A 16,350-nucleotide genomic window follows, 5' to 3' on the forward strand; every position below is an offset into this window, starting at 1 on the left:
ACTGGGGATCGAACCTACAACCTAGGTATGTGCCCTGACTGGGAATCAAACTCAACCTTTTGGTGCACTGGATGATGATCTAATCAACTGAGTCACTTGGCCAGGGTTGAACTTTGATTTTTTAATTCAAAACTTTTACATCCCAGAGATAAAGTCCTCCAAATGGAATGTTTTCCTATATTTACGGTTAGACGACTATGACATGAAATTCCTCAAGTGGGGGGAAAGGCATTCCCATCTCTCACTAGTTCCATATTTGTTTAGAAGTTGCTCTGTGCTGACAAGCAGACAGGGGATATGGTTGACAGACAATGAAACAGGCTGTTAGCCAGGAAAGGGACTGAGCTGGCACTATCTCTGGCAACAACAACGCAAATGACACAGGTTTCATCTGCTGGCTCAGGTTTCTAAATCCCTGACAGGGACCTTCATCACATCAAGGAAATAGCACAGACTCCTTGCTTTTTATTTCTGGTCAGCTTACAGCTTTCTCCCACCCCCACTGTCAACATCACAGAAACTCAAAGGCAGAGAAAGATGGGCAGGGTTCCTTTTTGAAGATTGTCAATGACCTGCCTTTTTATTCGGTGGCAGGATCAAGAAATTTCTCTTTACTTGGCTGCCATCAAAAGAACTGTGCTGCTCTCCTCCCCCCAAAAAGGGCAAATCACAAAACTGATGCCTAGGAAATTTATCTTTTCAAAGTTAAAGCATTTAAATTACCTTTAAGCAACCTAAACACATACACTCAAGTAAAGGTCAGTTTTGTCAGATTTTATCAATGTCAGTAAAATATTTTTCAAATTTGTAAAAATGCATTTTATTAGTACACATATTTGAACCAGTTGTAACATCTTATAGATTATCTCATTAATTAATGAGTTAAATAAAATCTATGACACATGTTCATTAAATTCTTTAAAAGTTCTCAAAAGATTTGAAACCTATGGCATCATAAGATTCACTGAATGCCTTTCAACACTTCATGTAATAACACAAGCTAAACCTTACAAATACAAATGTTGCTAAAAAAGCCAGACACACCCGGCTGGTGTGGCTCAGTGGTTGAGTGAAAACCTATGAATCGGGTGGTCATGGTTTGATTCCTGGTCAGGGCACATGCCCGAGTTGTGGGCTCGATCCCTAGTGTGGGGCGTGCAGGAGGCAGCAATCAATGATTCTCTCTCATCATTGATGTTTTTTCTCTCTCTCTCTCTTCCTCTCCCTTCCTCTCTGAAATCAATAAAAATATATTAAATAAATAAATAAATGAATAATTAAAAAGTCCACATTCCACCCTGGCCACGTGGCTCACTTGGCTGGAGCGTCATCCTGTACACCCAAAAAGCTGCGGTTTCGATCCCTGGTCGGGGTGCCTATTCAAGGCAACCAATCAATGTCTCTCTCTTACATTGATGTTTCTCTCTCCCCCTCTTCCTTCCTTTCTCTCTAAAATCAATAAAAACATATCCTTGGGTGAGGATTAAAAAAAAAAAGGTCCATATTCCAAATAACACAAAGCAGCCTACAGATACAGTTCACAGTGTCTCTGGTCTAACGCAAGAGTCCCAAACTCCAGGCTTACTTAGACCTGGCAAGGACCATTAAGAAGCAGAGCAAGCCTCACAGAGACTGGGGCAAGCTGGAGTGCAAGCCTGCTCTGAACAGGAGAGGACCCACTTAGCTTTTACTGACTGCTGCCTGGTGGAAATGAAAGCTTCTTTCAAGCCAGAAAGAAAGATTTAATATGACATCTCTCAATCTCTAAATACTGGCAACTACATAACTCAAATTTTATTTTTAAAAACACTGTATAAATCAAACAGAATATGTCTATTGCCAGACACAGACCAAGGGCTATCTTACTTTAGCTAACGGTTGTCTTCTCTCTGCTTTAAAGTCCACCCCCTTCTCTCACTCACAAATACTTCACTGAGCACCTACTGTGTGTTAGCAACTGGGGCAACCTTTGTTGCTCCCTATATCTATAGTAGACATTTAATGAATGTCCAATCTGTTCCTTCCCATACCTTCCCAACTCCCAAAATGACAAAGCTGGGAGAAGAGGTGACAACCTTGCCTCTTTCAGCCCCAACACCTAATCCTTCAGGAAATCCTGTCAGCTCTATCATCCAGCTATACCCCAAATCCAACCATTTATCACCTCTACCATCACCCTTGCTGAAAGCTATCACCATCTCTTTCTCAGACGACTTATGATCTACTTGTACCCTCGCCCTCTTTACTGTCTACTCTCTATACCTCAGCCAGAGATTCTTATAAAGCCAAAACTATTCTCCAATTACTTCTCCTTTCACTCAGCAAAAAAGCCAAAGCCCTAACCATGGCCTAAGGCCCTATAGGATCTTACCCCCAAACCAGACTTTAGCTGTTCTGAGGCAAGGATCCTGGGCTAGATAAATCTATTCTTGCTTAAACTTTCACATTTTCCTTGAAATTTTTAAAAATAATTTGTTTTAAAAAACATTATTTTTATTAACTTTAGAGAGAGGGAGAGAGAAATATCAATATCAGAGAGAAACATCAATCGGTTGCCTCCTACAGACACCTTGACCAGGGATTGAACCTGAAACCTGGGCATGTGCCCTCACTGTCAATCAAACTGGGGAACTTTTGGTACACGGGAAGATGCTCAACCAACTGAACCACACCAGTCAGGGCTCCTTGAATTTTTTTTAATTAGTAAACTTCCTTCTTCAGAACATTTATCTTTGACAAGCAAAAGGACTGAAAAATGGTGCAGGCACTGACAAGTGTTCATAACCCATGATGACTCAGCAACTAACTATATCCTAAAGACAGACTCCCACATTAAATATTAAACATTAAATATTTCTTAACAGTTTAAAAGGAATAAACTATTTCTACAAGTAGATGTGAGAGAAGCTGAGGTTTTCCCAGAGGTAAGCCAGAAGAAATAAGGACAGGAGCCTGCCCCACAAGTCCTAGCTGGCAAGAGGGAAACATTCGGGAGAGAGGTCATTCTCTCCTCACAGCAGCTCTTCAAAGCATGGGCCCTAAAATCAGACAAATGAGTTTAAAACTAGAGCTCTGCTTCTTCCTAGCTGGGTCACTATGGACAAGCTATTGAACTTTCTGAGTCTGTTTTATAAGATGCTAAATGAGACGGAGAGCTTCCTCTCGGCAGGGGGAAAGGCTATCATCAATGCAGGGACCTGGCACATAACAAACACTCCACATGGTAGCTCCAAGCCCTACGAGATTGGCACTACCAGCCTCAAAGCTCTGCCAGTGACCAAATAGTATCATCACTCTCTGACAGGCCACAGTTCTTCTGGCTCAACATCCAGAACCAGGGGCTTTCTGGCAGCATGACACACAATTCTTTTGGCTTAAGTCCAAAACCTTTCCAATGGAAAGTCATCTCTAAAAACATAAAAAGGTTTCTAGGAAAATCTGACTGGTTTCTTTTTTTTTTAAGTACTTTTTTCTTTAAATATGTTTTTATTGATTTTTTAGAGAGAGAGGAAGGGAGAGAAAGAAACATACATGTAAGAGAGACAGAAACATTGATTGGTTGCCTCCCATACACATCCCAACTGGGGACCGATACCATAACCTGGGCTTGTACCTTGACTGGCAATCAAACTGGCGACCTTTCGGTGTACGGGACTATGCTCAACCAACTGAGCCACACCGGCCAAGGCCTGACTTGTTTCTTAAAAATCACTTTATAGCCACATTTATTTTGTCAGGCTAAGAACCCCAGCCCCATAGCTAGGGCCCACGTTTGTTGCTTGTTAAAGCACCTCAACTAGAAAGTTGGGTTTTTGTTTTATTTGCAAAGATAACACTAATGGTGTCAAAAAAAAAAGAGCAGTACAACAAATACAAATCATGAAGTCTTTTTCACAACCAGGAGGCTTTAGTGCACCGTGCATGTGAGAACTGCTCCTCCCACAAACATGATACTCACCAATGGCCCTGCGGAAGTTCTCCATCAGCACTTCTGTCTTCTTGATCTCCGTAGAGTAAACTTCACTCCCCACCATGGGGCAGAAAGGCACCTTACTACCCAGCTCCTGAGCAATAGCGAGAGCTAGAGCTGTCTACAGAAAACAATGAAAATGTACTTGTTTTACTTCTTGAAAATATGACCATTCAGAGACATACGTTATTAAAAAAAGTTATAACCAGAAACTAAAAACCTAGTCTAGTCTTAACATCAATTGGCATGTTTCACACAATAAATGTTTGATGACTCTTCTGTATTTATAATCTAAATGGCATTTTTAATCATCCATATAATTACAAGTTATCATTCATTGAAACCCAGTGCAGGCCCAACTCTAAGTGCTTCACATGACCTCCCACTCACCCTATGAATTAGATACTACTACTATCACCACTTCACAAATGAGGAAACTGAAACACAGAGAGATTAAATAACATATCCTAGGTACCATAATCTAGAAAATGGAGGAGGGGGCACTTAAATGCTGATAGCAGGGTTACAGAGATCATTTTCCCATCATAATTAGTATAGTCTTCCAAAACTGTTCCCTCGGTATTAAAACAGGGTCCTGACCTAATCACTCAGAACACCATACTGGATCTTTGAGATAACTGCTGCCTGTTTATACAGGTACAGGAAGACAACCTATCGGAAATCAATAAATTACATGATGTTCACTTTATATTAAGTGGCCCACACATAATGAACACATGAGGTCAGGTTCTGAAGCTATGAACAGGTCTTAAATTATCCGTGAACATGCCCTAGTAAAACTACAGGTTGATTTTTAGCCAGATAACCACACTTGTCAGATGCTGAACAGAAGCAGACTTAACAGATGTATGGTCAAACATCAAGCAGCAAAAGCCAGTCTTCTAAAGCTGGTACAGGACTGAGAAGTGCCGTGACCTTTTAATGCCATTTCATCTTCCCTCAACAAGAGTCTGAGTAAGGTCAGTTCCCAAGGTGTATGGGCTAAGGAAGAAAACAAGCTAGGTGTTGAAGAACAACAAAGTGACTCGATCTCTCCTTTTTCTTTTTTTTTTTTCAATATATTTTTATTGACTTCAGAGAGGAAGGGAGAGAGAGAGAGAAACATCAATGATGAGATAATCACTGATTGTCTGCCTCCTGCACACCCCTTACTGGGGATTGAGCTCACAACCTGGGCATGTGTCCTTGACTGGAAATGAACCCAGGACCCTTCAGTCTGCAGGCCAACGCTCTATCCACTGAGCCAAACTGGCCAGGGCAAGAAAGTGGCTCTCTGAGACAGTGTTATAAAATTAGCCCAGTGAAAGTTCTGCTTAGATTTTCTTTTCAATACTCCTTTGGTGATAGTTTTTGAGACACTAGAATTCTCTAGAGCAGCGGTTCTCAACCTGTGGGTCGTGACCCCTTTGGGGGTCGAATGACTCTTTCACAGGGGTTGCCTAAGACCATCGGAAAACACATATATAATTACATATTGTTTTTGTGATTAATCACTATGCTTTAATTATGTTCAATTTGTAACAATGAAATTGGGGGTCACCACAACATGAGGAACTGTATTAAAGGTTAAGAGCCACTGCTCTAGAGAATCAGCATACAGTGTAGCCCAAAAAGCAGTGGCCCGAGCAGCCTATTCTCCTCTACCAAGAGGTCCTTTCAAAGAACCAGGGCTGACTGGGGACTCTGGGGTGCTTCAAATATCTAGCCAGTCACTTTATGGATTCCAACAAGCCATACTGCCTCCTCTGACTGAAAGGCCCCTTTCTTCCCGGCAAAGCCAATCTTCTCCCCACTCTGCAGGGCAAATGTCAAGATCAACGCTTCCAGCTTTACCACCCTCAGTGCTGCCTCCTGCTCACCTTCCAGCTGCATTTAAGATCAATCAATACCATGCAACTTGGTGTTCAGCTAAAGCATTTTGTGCTGTCATGGTTTCCTCTCTCTGCCCTGAAGCCCCTTGAAGATAAAAATCATGTCTCCAATTCCCATATTCTACCTCCCCGCCCGCCCCCCACCCCGCCCCATCTCTCACACAGCCAGAGGAGTACTAGGTAAAGTTAGCATTCAGAAAAATGCTTGCTGAGTGGTTTTCTTCCCTCCTCAAGTAAGATGTCACTGTGACGATTTTATGAAGCCCTAGGCAAACAGAAATGTATTTCCAAAGCAAAGGAGCCTCGAAAGAGATAGGAGACAAATTCTAGAGGCAATGAGACCCCTCCACGGACTTCATTCTCTCTTCTCTGGAGGTAGTCCAGGATAATCTGGATTTTAGAAGCTCAACTGTATTATTGCACATTAGTTTTTAAAAACATACATCTAACCAAATTAGCTAAAAAAGACTAGTTAAGACAAAAGATTAATTTGGCTTAGAGACTAAGTTCATTCTCTTGGGTAGATTAAAAAAAAAAAAAATGAGAGAAAATGAGTACCTTGCCAGTTCCAGGAGGTCCTGCCAACAAGACAGCTCTTCCAGCCATTTTCTTGCTTTTGATTAATTCTACTATCACACCACATGCCTAGACACCACAATGGAAATAATAAATCAGTATTAAAATGTTCCACGAGGGGAAAAGTCCAGTCTCTGGTCCAAACAATTCACATACTCATTCAACTAACACTGAGTGTCAATACACTGCAGGCGCTGTTCTAGGTGCTGGAGGCAGTGGAGGGCAAAACAGAAAAGCCCTGTGCTCATGGAGCTCCTATTCCAGGGGCAGAGACCATCACGAAAACATTGTAGATCACTACCATGAAGAAAAAAGGGTAATGACAGAGCCAGTGTCTGAGGCACAGGTTACAGAGTGACCTGGAAAGGCCACTGTGATGACAATATATTTGATATATAGCGAAGTTCTAGGCATATCCGGGCAGGAGGCAGTGTTGCAGTCAAAGGAAACAGCATGCCCACGGGACAGAAAGGCTACCGTGACCACAGTACAGGGAATAAGGAGCATGGGTAGATGAGGTTGAAGGCAGGGGCCAGAACGCAGAACAGAATTCTAGTGTCCACATTAAAGTTTGGATCTTATACTATTTGTAATGGGAAGCTACTGAAAAGGTCTTAGGCTGTCTCATGTTATGATGATTTGTTTTTAAAAGATTTTCATGGCTGCTGTGTAGAGAACAGACAGTAGCAGTGCAAATGGGATCAGTGACATTTAGCCTGGGGACCAGATAGACTCCAGGAGACCACACACTTCCTGAAATTGAAAATTAAATTGGAAACAAAATTATGCTTATGTATTCACATGTGCATTTTTTGATTCACAGCTTTGATCAGATTCCCTAATTAACCCACTAAGGGTTAAGAATCAATGACATACACTACTAGTTGGTATCAGTTAACTATCCCAGGATCCTGCAAAAAATGCTGCAGGTGAGGTTAAACCTGTGGCATCATAAGATTTACTGAATGCCTTCAAATTCTTAAGATCAAATTCCTTGCCTTAGCTCTTCTCTGGGCAGTGACAACACTGTACACTATTGACAGGGTCTTGTGAATACATCTTATCTTCTGTACCACTATTCCCCTTAGACTGTGGAGAGTACCTTGGTACCACACTTAAGACAACCCCTCAAAACTGTGGATTCAAGGAATGTGTGTAGATGTACTATATTCCATTTCTGATTCACCTGGAAAAGCACAGTGCTCTTAATATAGCCTAGAAGCTACTCTTCAGATGCTGCATCTCTATAAGATAACAGAACCATTAAGGTCTTTCTATAGAGCTTTATGTCATAATCCTCAGCATTAAAAGCCTTTGGGAAACTCAAAAGAGGTAGAGGAGACTTTCCAAACCTTGGATATGTACTTTCCAAACCTTGGATATGTACTCTTATTCACCGACTAGGACCTCTTCCATTTACTCTTCCTCAGTTTAAATTCCAACTTCTCTCCAGTAAGATGTGCTCAGTGAATACTAAAATTTAAAAAATAAAAATTGGAAGGGCCTTTAAAGGATACCTAGCTAAACTCTCTCCTTTTTTTTCAGATGAGGATATTAAGCACCTGCAAGAAGGCTGAGGTGACCAGACATACAAGGATCTGGTAGCTGAGTTGGGATGCCTATTAATTCAATAAATACTGGGCCTCTATAATGAGTACTTAATAATATTACTGGTCTCTAGCCTCAGGAAGCTCATAGTTGTACAGAGGCTTACAGCATCAAAGTTAAGAGCACCGATTCTAGATTCAATAGATTTGGGTTTAAACCCTGGCTCTACCACTACCAGCTGAGTGACCTTGGGCCTACCTACCTAACCTCTGTGAACCACAAGCACCTTACTTTGAAATGCAAAAGTGGGTTGGTAGATTGATAAATGAACGAATATATGATAAAGCAACAGAATAAAATGTTAATTGTAGAATTTAGGCACACAGGTATTCACTATACAAGTCTTACAACTTTTTTTGTATGTCTGAAAGGTGTCATGGTAAAGTGGGGGAGAGACAATTATTAGGGTGGAGGGGAAAACAAGACAATGGCGCTAAAGCTGCTTAGGACAGTGCTTGGCTAACTCAACCAATGTTAGCCATTCGCAGTAGCAGGTCCGTAGTAAGCAGAAGCTGTACAAAGAGAAATGTGAAAAGCACCTTGATCATGTCAACATTGCCTTTTTGAAAAGACGATGCTCAAAAAGGAAGCCAGCGGCTTTTCTTCGGCCCTTTCTATTAGCACAATCAGGCTAGGAGGAAACAATCTCAATCTCATATTAAGGTTTCTGTTGCTGCTAAACCACAGCAAGGCCAAGGGGCATGAGTCTGACCCTAGAGCACAGCAAACTGACAGGTGGATGTAATGACATACCAGTGATGGCGAACCTATGACACGCGTGTCAGAGGTGACACGCAAACTCATTTTTTGGGGGTTGATTTTTCTTTGTTAAATGGCATTTAAATATATAAAATAAATATCAAAAATATAAGTCTTTGTTTTACTATGGTTGCAAATATCAAAAAATTTCTATATGTGGCACGGCACCAGAGTTAAGTTAGGGTTTTTCAAAATGCTGGCACGCCGAGCTCAAAAGGTTCGCCATCACGGACACAGACAGTACTAAACTGGGAGTCAGAATGACTCGTAGGTACAAACCCCAGCATTACACTTGCTAAACTGAGTGGCAAGTGGATAGCTGAGGTGACCTCTCTCTCTGATCCTCAATTTTTCTAATCTGCAAAGAGCTCAAACAGTTCTGTGATTATAATGTAGGTGACAGAACTTGACGTCACTGCCACTTAAAAAAAGTGGATTGAATTGGGATGGTCAAAAGGATGCTGGGAGTGTAGGTAAACAGACTGCTCCTCCCTGTAACTCTCACTTCCCTCCTAGGCTCCCAGGCCCTGGGAATCACAGTAAGCTTTTTAAGGTTGACCACTCCCCTACTTTAAAATACTCACAGCCCCCTACTGCACTGACAAAAACCCAAATTTCTTATCACAGCCGGCGAAGCCCCGCAGGAAGTGGCCCCAACAAAATGTGATAATTATTTTCTGTACTGGTTTACTAGTAAATGTTTATCGTCTGTCTCTTACCACACTAAAATGGAAGCTCCACGAGAGCAGGGACCTGATTTATCTTGCTCCCCGCGAACAGAGCATGGCAGGGAGGGGGGTTCACTCAAGATTTGTGGCCAAGGAGGTGAAGCAAGCAGTCAACCTCTGTCGCCCGCTCTGCTGGACCGGCCCCACTCCCGTCCCAGCGAGGTGCCTCCTCGCCGCCCCCCAAGGGCGACTTTCACTGCCCTGAGGAAACTGCAGCGGGACACCCCGGCTCCTCGCCACTGCGGCCCTGCTCAGCGCGCCAACCCCGGGCCGCCCGCCAGCCCACCTCTCGCGCGTTCTCCTGGCCCACGAGCCCTGCGGCCGCCTGCTTGGCCAAGCCGCTCTCGTCCAGCCCCAGCCCCTTCACGTGGCTGTGGGAGGCGATGCGCTGCGTCTTCGTGGTGCTCTTTACTTCCTCAATCTTCATCTTGCACAGGTCAGGAGCCAAGACCAGCGTGGAAAACCGGCAGCGAGTAACCCACGCCCGGAACCCCGGTTACCATGCGGCCGTAACTAGGCGGTTTCTCAGGGCCCGCCTTGTTCGGCGCTCTATTGGCGGAGGTGGAAACGCCTCCGCTCTTGATTGGCTCGTGGCTGGCTCCGCCCACCTACTTCCGTCTGTGTCCACGGATTACCATTCCCCACAGCCGGCGCTTGGGCGGGGTAGAGACGCCGGTGCAACACAGACTGGCCAGCTGCGCCTGCGGTTTGATCTGGGGCTGAGGCATTGCCAGGAGGTCAGGGTCATAATCGTGCCATCCGATACATTTCGTATTGGAACGTCATATCCTTCGAGAAGCTCAGGTAATTACCTCCGTTTTGGATTGGGAGAAACAAGCTTTGACTTTTGCTTAGTTTTCTGACTTCCACACTTTGGTGTCTCCCTGGGGAGGCCCAACTCAGCCAACCAATCACTCCCACCCTGCAACCCGGGCATGTGTCCTCACCGGTAATCGAACCCATGACCTCCTGGTTCATGGGTTGACACTCAACCACTGAGTCACACCGGCCCGGCTGGAAGTCATGCAGTTTTGCTGCATGTATTTTACACACTGGATATTAAGGGACTTGGTAGTGGTTTCTGTCCGTGAATGGAACCTTTGGCATTTTTAGAGCCTGAAAAAGCAGAAGCAAGGTCTTGGAAAGCTGAGGTTGTTACTGGTGGCCTGTGATTCATTAACCCTATAGTTATCACCTCTAGGTCACTCCAAAAGACCACTTAACATTTCATTGACATTCCTAGTCATTCAGAGGTGAATAGTAATTGCTTTTACCCTGTGGAGGAGGGCGTCTTCCATCTAGTAGTCGCAGTGAGGCACTCTTGAGGAACTAACTTCTTTACATATTATCCAGTTGGGAGAGAAGACCACTATACATTTATTATTTTAAGCCCCAAACTTTGACACAAAGTAAAGAGAAAGATTTTCTTTCAGCCATATAAGGAGGTGGTAGGATAAGGACTTTGGAGCTCAGAGGAATCCGTAGGAGCACTTGGTGCAGTGGTTTTCAAACCACATTTCCTAGAGTTGTAGAATTCTTTCATGGCCAGTATGAATGGGGAAGGGGGAAGGCTGAGAGTATAGGATACTAATTCCAAGCCCCTACCTTCCCTTCCACCAAAGCTCTTTCCATTTTTTTTTACTGCTAAAGAACAGTTCAAAAATCACTGATCTGGCCCTAGCTGGTTTGTCTCAGTGGATAGAGCGTCAGCCTGCAGACTGAAGGGTTCTGGGTTTGATTCCATTTGGGGGCACATGCCCGGGTTGCCACTTGGTCCTTAGTGCGGGGAGTGCAAGAGGCAGCCAATCAATTATTCTCTCTCATCATTGATGTTTCTATCTCCCTCTCCCTCTCCCTTCCTCTCTAAAATCAATAAAAATATTTTTTTTAAAAATCACCAATCTGGCCGAACCGGTTTGGCTCAGTGGATAGAGCATCGGCCTGCGGACTCAGGGGTCCCAGGTTCGATTCCAGTCAAGGGCATGTACCTTGGTTGCGGGCACATTCCCACTGGGGGGCATGCAGGAGGCAGCTGATCGATCCCTCTCATCGATGTTTCTGGCTCTCTATCCCTCTCCCTTCTTCTCTGTAAAAAATCAATAAAATATATTTTAAAAATTTAAAAAAATCACCAATCTGACTTAGCATTCTCACTTTACAGGTAAGGAAACTGAGGCCCTAAAAGGGGATAGAAACTGTCCAACATCACAAATTGATCAATTGCCTGACAAGAGTCCCAGACCCCAGATCTGGGATGCAAAGAAACTGGACCTGGGTGCCAGAGTGGCTCCATGGTTGAGCATCAACCTATGAACCAGGAGGTCACGATTCGATTCCTGGTCAGGGCACATGCCTGGATTTCGGGCTTGATCCCCAGTGTGTGGTGTGCAGGAGGCAGCCGATCAATGATTCTCTCTCATCATTAATGTTGCTATCTCTCTTTCCCTCTTGTCCTCTCTGAAATCAATAAAAATTTTTAAAAAAGCTGGACCTGGTTGCAGATCCAGATAGTGCCTTTTATTTAGACAGATGTCTATGTGGCGGGCCCGTGTCTGAGGTACACAGGGTGAATGAAGGGCAGGTGAGGCCTGCAGTAGTGGACATGGGTTATTTTGCCTACTCAGAATCCAACCAACTTCCTCTGGCTCTCATCACTAATTTTTTTAGAGAACCACACACTTTGAGTCTAAGTGGTTTGGATGGGTTGACCCCACTCCCCAGGATTGTTTCAGGAATAGACACAGAACCCTGGCCTGGCCTATCAATGTATCCCATCCTCCTGGACATGGAGATGGGTTTGAGAATGTGAGTGCGCAATCCAATGACAGTCCTGACACTTTCATATTTTTTATATATTGGTTCATGGGTGTCCAAGTGATCTTTACTACTTCATGAGAAGACTCTGCCTGAAAATGCAGCCAACACAGAGGAGGAAAGCTGAAAAGAGATTCCCGATGAAATCCTTTACATTCCCTTATCCAGCCTTGCCCTATTTGCAATGTAATACGACACTGAAATTGGGGCTTAAAATAGTCTGAGTTAGGTTTTTATCTGTGGGTACTGAAAATCCGTATTAGTACAATGGTACATATGCAAGTAATGGTGTGGACTGCTACATTCCAGAATTGTGCTGTGTGAAAACCCCAGGACTACCAACTCTCTCACTCCCGTGATCCTTGCTCTTTCACCTCCAATCCATCCATCTTTCTTTTCTCCAGTCCAAGTAAATTCATTTCAGCCACTTGGTTTCCAACCCTTTGTTCCCTCCTGGACTTGACTTCTTTCACACCTGACCTTTGAACCCACAGTCCCAGGTCAAACCTACCTCTGCCTTCTCCACTGCCTCATGAAGGCTGCTGTGTATGTCAGCAGGTAATTATTCAATGGCCCATTACACCTTTATGGCCTCCAGCTTGAGCTGAGCACTCAGAGTTGGCCAACTAATGATTAAATGTTGTTTAGTTAGGATATTCCCACACATACCTTCTATCCCATGGTCCAAGATGTCTGCTTTAGCTTCTCCTAAAAGGCTATGTTTGAATGAGCAAGGAGAAAAGGGGGAAGGGAAGGTATGCTCCTTCCCTTTAACCTTGACCTCAAGTTTCACCATCATTTCTACTTATATCCCAATGGTCAGACTTAATCAGATAGCTGCAAGGGAGTCTTGGAAATGTAGTCTTTAGCTGGAAAGATATGTGCCCCACTGGAAGTTCTTTTCCTGTGTAAAAAGAGGGAGAAGCTAGATTGGGAAACAATTCTTAATCTCTATCCTAAACTGCTGGATTATTCTTGTATACTGATTTAAGTACAGACATGTCTTCCTCCTAGTCAAGGTAACCCTACTAACTGGCTTTCAGATAACAGTCTGGGCCCCACTTCATCTCTCAGAGGCCTCAATATACCTATTACCTTCCTTTTCTGTATTTCATTTGTTCTCCCTGATAATTCCCCACAGGCTATAAACTTACTAAACCCTTTCCATCTTAAAACACATTATATTCAATGTTGAAACACTGAATTTTTTTCCTCCTAAGATCAGGAACAAGACAAGGATGCCTGCTTTTGCCACTACTATTTAACATAGTAGTGGAAATTCTAGCTAGAACAATTAGGCAAGAAAAAAATAAAATAAAGGCACCCAAATTGGAAAGCAAGAAGTCAAACTAGCTCTCTTCTTAGATAACATAATTTTTTAAATTGATCTTTATTGTTGAATGTATTACAGATGTCCCCTTATTTTCAACCATTCACCCCTCCACCCTGCACCTGTTCTCCCAGCCCCACCCCCTGCTGCCCCAGGTTCTACAAGCTGTCCACATTCCTGGGTTCATGACCTTCCATCTTCGAAAAGAGGAATGGCTACTAGAGTCTTTCTCCTGATGTCATTTCTCTGGTTCTGACCCTCCTGCCTTCCTCTTATAAGGACCTTTGTGATTATATTGTAACCAGACAACCAATGGGTCTGGGCTGCCTGTCACTACTTGAGCCAATTAAGCAGAGATAGGGTTGAATCATATATGAGTGTTTATTCCAATAATGCTTGCTGTATGGGAGAGCAGCAGGTGATCCACAAAAAATCTGCTCTCCAACCCCCCATATGCCTGCTGCTTATATTAGGTAGGACAAAGATTACATGGCAAAGTAGGCAAAAGGAATAAGAATGGGTATGCAAAATGGCTTTCGCAGGCACGGGGAAGTAGGCAGTTCGTGCTGGGACAGCACTCCATTGTTTGGGCAACATGGTAATAGGCAGTTAATGATTGGGAATGAACCGCATTCCAAGGTTGACTCCTAGGTCCAAGGTTGACTGCCAGGTCCAAGGTTGACTCCCAGGTCCGGTGGCATACAACTCCCAGCCAGATTAGAATGCCCTTTCTTTAATCAGAACAAGGCAATCACAGTTAGCAGAGCATGATTAGTATTTTTATAACTAAAGCTAGTCCCCAATATTCTAGTTTTGGCCCTGACATTATCAGGCCCACAGGATAGCCTATCTCCCCATCTTAAGATCCTTCACTAAATCACACCTACCAAGTCCCCTTTACTGTGTTGGGTATCATAATCACAAGTGCCAGGATATGGACATCTTTGAAGGGCTTTTATTCTGCCATGGCCAGGATCCCCTCCTGGGATTCCACTACAACCCAAACTGATTTACCCAAATTTTAATCCAGTATCAGAGGGCACAATTTGTATTGCTTGCTCTGGACAAAATTCCAGGTTTTTCTCCCATTATGCTAACTTAGGTTACATGCTCACTACCAATCCCAATTGTCAAGACTGGTGGAATGGATCTGAGTCTCAGGCTCATGCTCAGAACTAGAGTGGGGTCAACACCCACCGTGACCTAGAGGAGAGGAAGTGAGATATCTCCTAGGAGAGTCAAGGGGTCTTACAGAAGAAGGGGGAGTGGATGCTGACCATTACAGGCCATAATGATCTTGCAAAATATGATTATATCCACATGGAGATGGAAGGAATGGTGAGTTACACAGTTACCATGGGGTAGGGCCATGATTTGAACCTGCATGGAACTAGTTCTCTCCAGGACATTATCTTTCTCATCCTGTGACTAAGGTGGCATTAGCAGCTCTGTTTAGTGCTGGGAATGCCATGAAACATGGCTGGTGGCTTGGGTGACAATCTCATTCCAGGTTATTATGGGACATATGGAGGAAGGTAATGGTTAACACAATCACCGGCAAGGTAGATACCCTCAGAGAAAAGGGAAATTTCCATTTCACTCCTAAAAGAATCTTTAAAGGCAAAACTGAAATCAAAGAGCAAAGTATAATAACTTCCTCTGGGTAAATTTATAATTAATCCTGGATTAATTGGCTTTAATGAAATTGAATTAATTACTAGCTGTTTGTAAAGAACTTTGAACTACGTGAATACAAAATGGCATTAAAGGAACAGAAAGGAACCAGCATCACATTAAGAACAAATCCCAAATAATCACAGTTCTGCAGACCATTTCCTGTCAATCATTTCCCAGGGACTGTGCACAGCCTGTGGGACTGTGTGACCCAGGAGTCTGCTATAGAGAAGGTATTTTTGAGCCAGAGGTTTGGGAGTGAGTACTCTCAAGGAAGAGTTATGGGACATTTGCATGTGCTAGTCCCCATCTATGAAAGATGTACAAGGCTCTGGCCAGTGTGGCTCAGTTGCCCGGGGTGAGGGCGGGGGGTGTGCAGGAGGCAGCCGATTGAAGTTTCCCTCTCACATTGATGTTTTTCTTTCTCTCTTCCTCTTTCTCTAAAAATCAATTAAAAAATCTTTTTAAAAAATGTGTAAAGGATCCTCAGCCTATAGACTAGGGGGAGAGCATCAGAGCACCAGTCAAGCAAACTTGACTCAGTGCAGTAGACGCCAAGATAGAGACAAAGGGCACAATGAAGGAGAGTGATGTGACCTGGATTTTGCCAGCAACAGCACTCCAGTTTCAATAGGGAGTCCCCCCCCCCTTTCCTTCTGGCTCTTGGAGTGAGCTTATGACTTATGCCTGGCTAGGGAGAGCATTGTATTTCTCTGCTTAGTGCTGGGGCACAGGACTTCATCGAAGACAATGACTTGAACTGCACATCATGTACAGTTGCTGAGGTTGCAAGCTTGGAGGTACTGACAGCTATCTTGTCACCATGAGGAGAGAGCCTGCCTAGGAATGAAAGCAACGTAGAGGAAGGAGGAACGGAGACATAGAAACAAAGTTGGTGCCATTGTGTCATCATCTGAGCCCTGGATGAGGCTCTGGGATATCACAGATGAAGCTGCTCTAAACACTTATGCATTGGTTTCTGTGTGAACATGTCTTCAT

At 43.7% G+C, this 16,350-nt stretch overlaps 2 protein-coding genes across 2 annotated transcripts in view; one reads left to right on the forward strand and one right to left on the reverse strand.

The window, feature by feature from the left end:
- RUVBL1 (RuvB like AAA ATPase 1) overlaps window positions 1-10,058 on the reverse strand; it is a 35,862-nt gene extending 25,804 nt beyond the window's left edge. The window contains exons 1-3 of the mRNA XM_081096600.1: window positions 9,820-10,058; window positions 6,421-6,507; window positions 3,959-4,091 (exon numbers count right to left, since the gene is read on the reverse strand). Coding sequence (XP_080952726.1) covers window positions 3,959-4,091; window positions 6,421-6,507; window positions 9,820-9,960 — 361 coding nt within the window. The 5' untranslated portion in view covers window positions 9,961-10,058. The remainder of the gene's footprint in view (window positions 1-3,958; window positions 4,092-6,420; window positions 6,508-9,819) is intronic.
- Window positions 10,059-10,199: 141 nt separating this feature from the next.
- Window positions 10,200-16,350, forward strand: part of EEFSEC (eukaryotic elongation factor, selenocysteine-tRNA specific) — a 273,459-nt gene continuing 267,308 nt past the window's right edge. The window contains exon 1 of the mRNA XM_081096597.1: window positions 10,200-10,337. The gene's annotated coding sequence lies outside the window, so the exon portion shown is untranslated. The remainder of the gene's footprint in view (window positions 10,338-16,350) is intronic.

The sequence above is a fragment of the Myotis nattereri genome, assembly GCF_964212035.1.
Source record: "Myotis nattereri genome assembly, chromosome: 8".
Classification (NCBI taxonomy): Eukaryota; Metazoa; Chordata; class Mammalia; order Chiroptera; family Vespertilionidae; genus Myotis; species Myotis nattereri.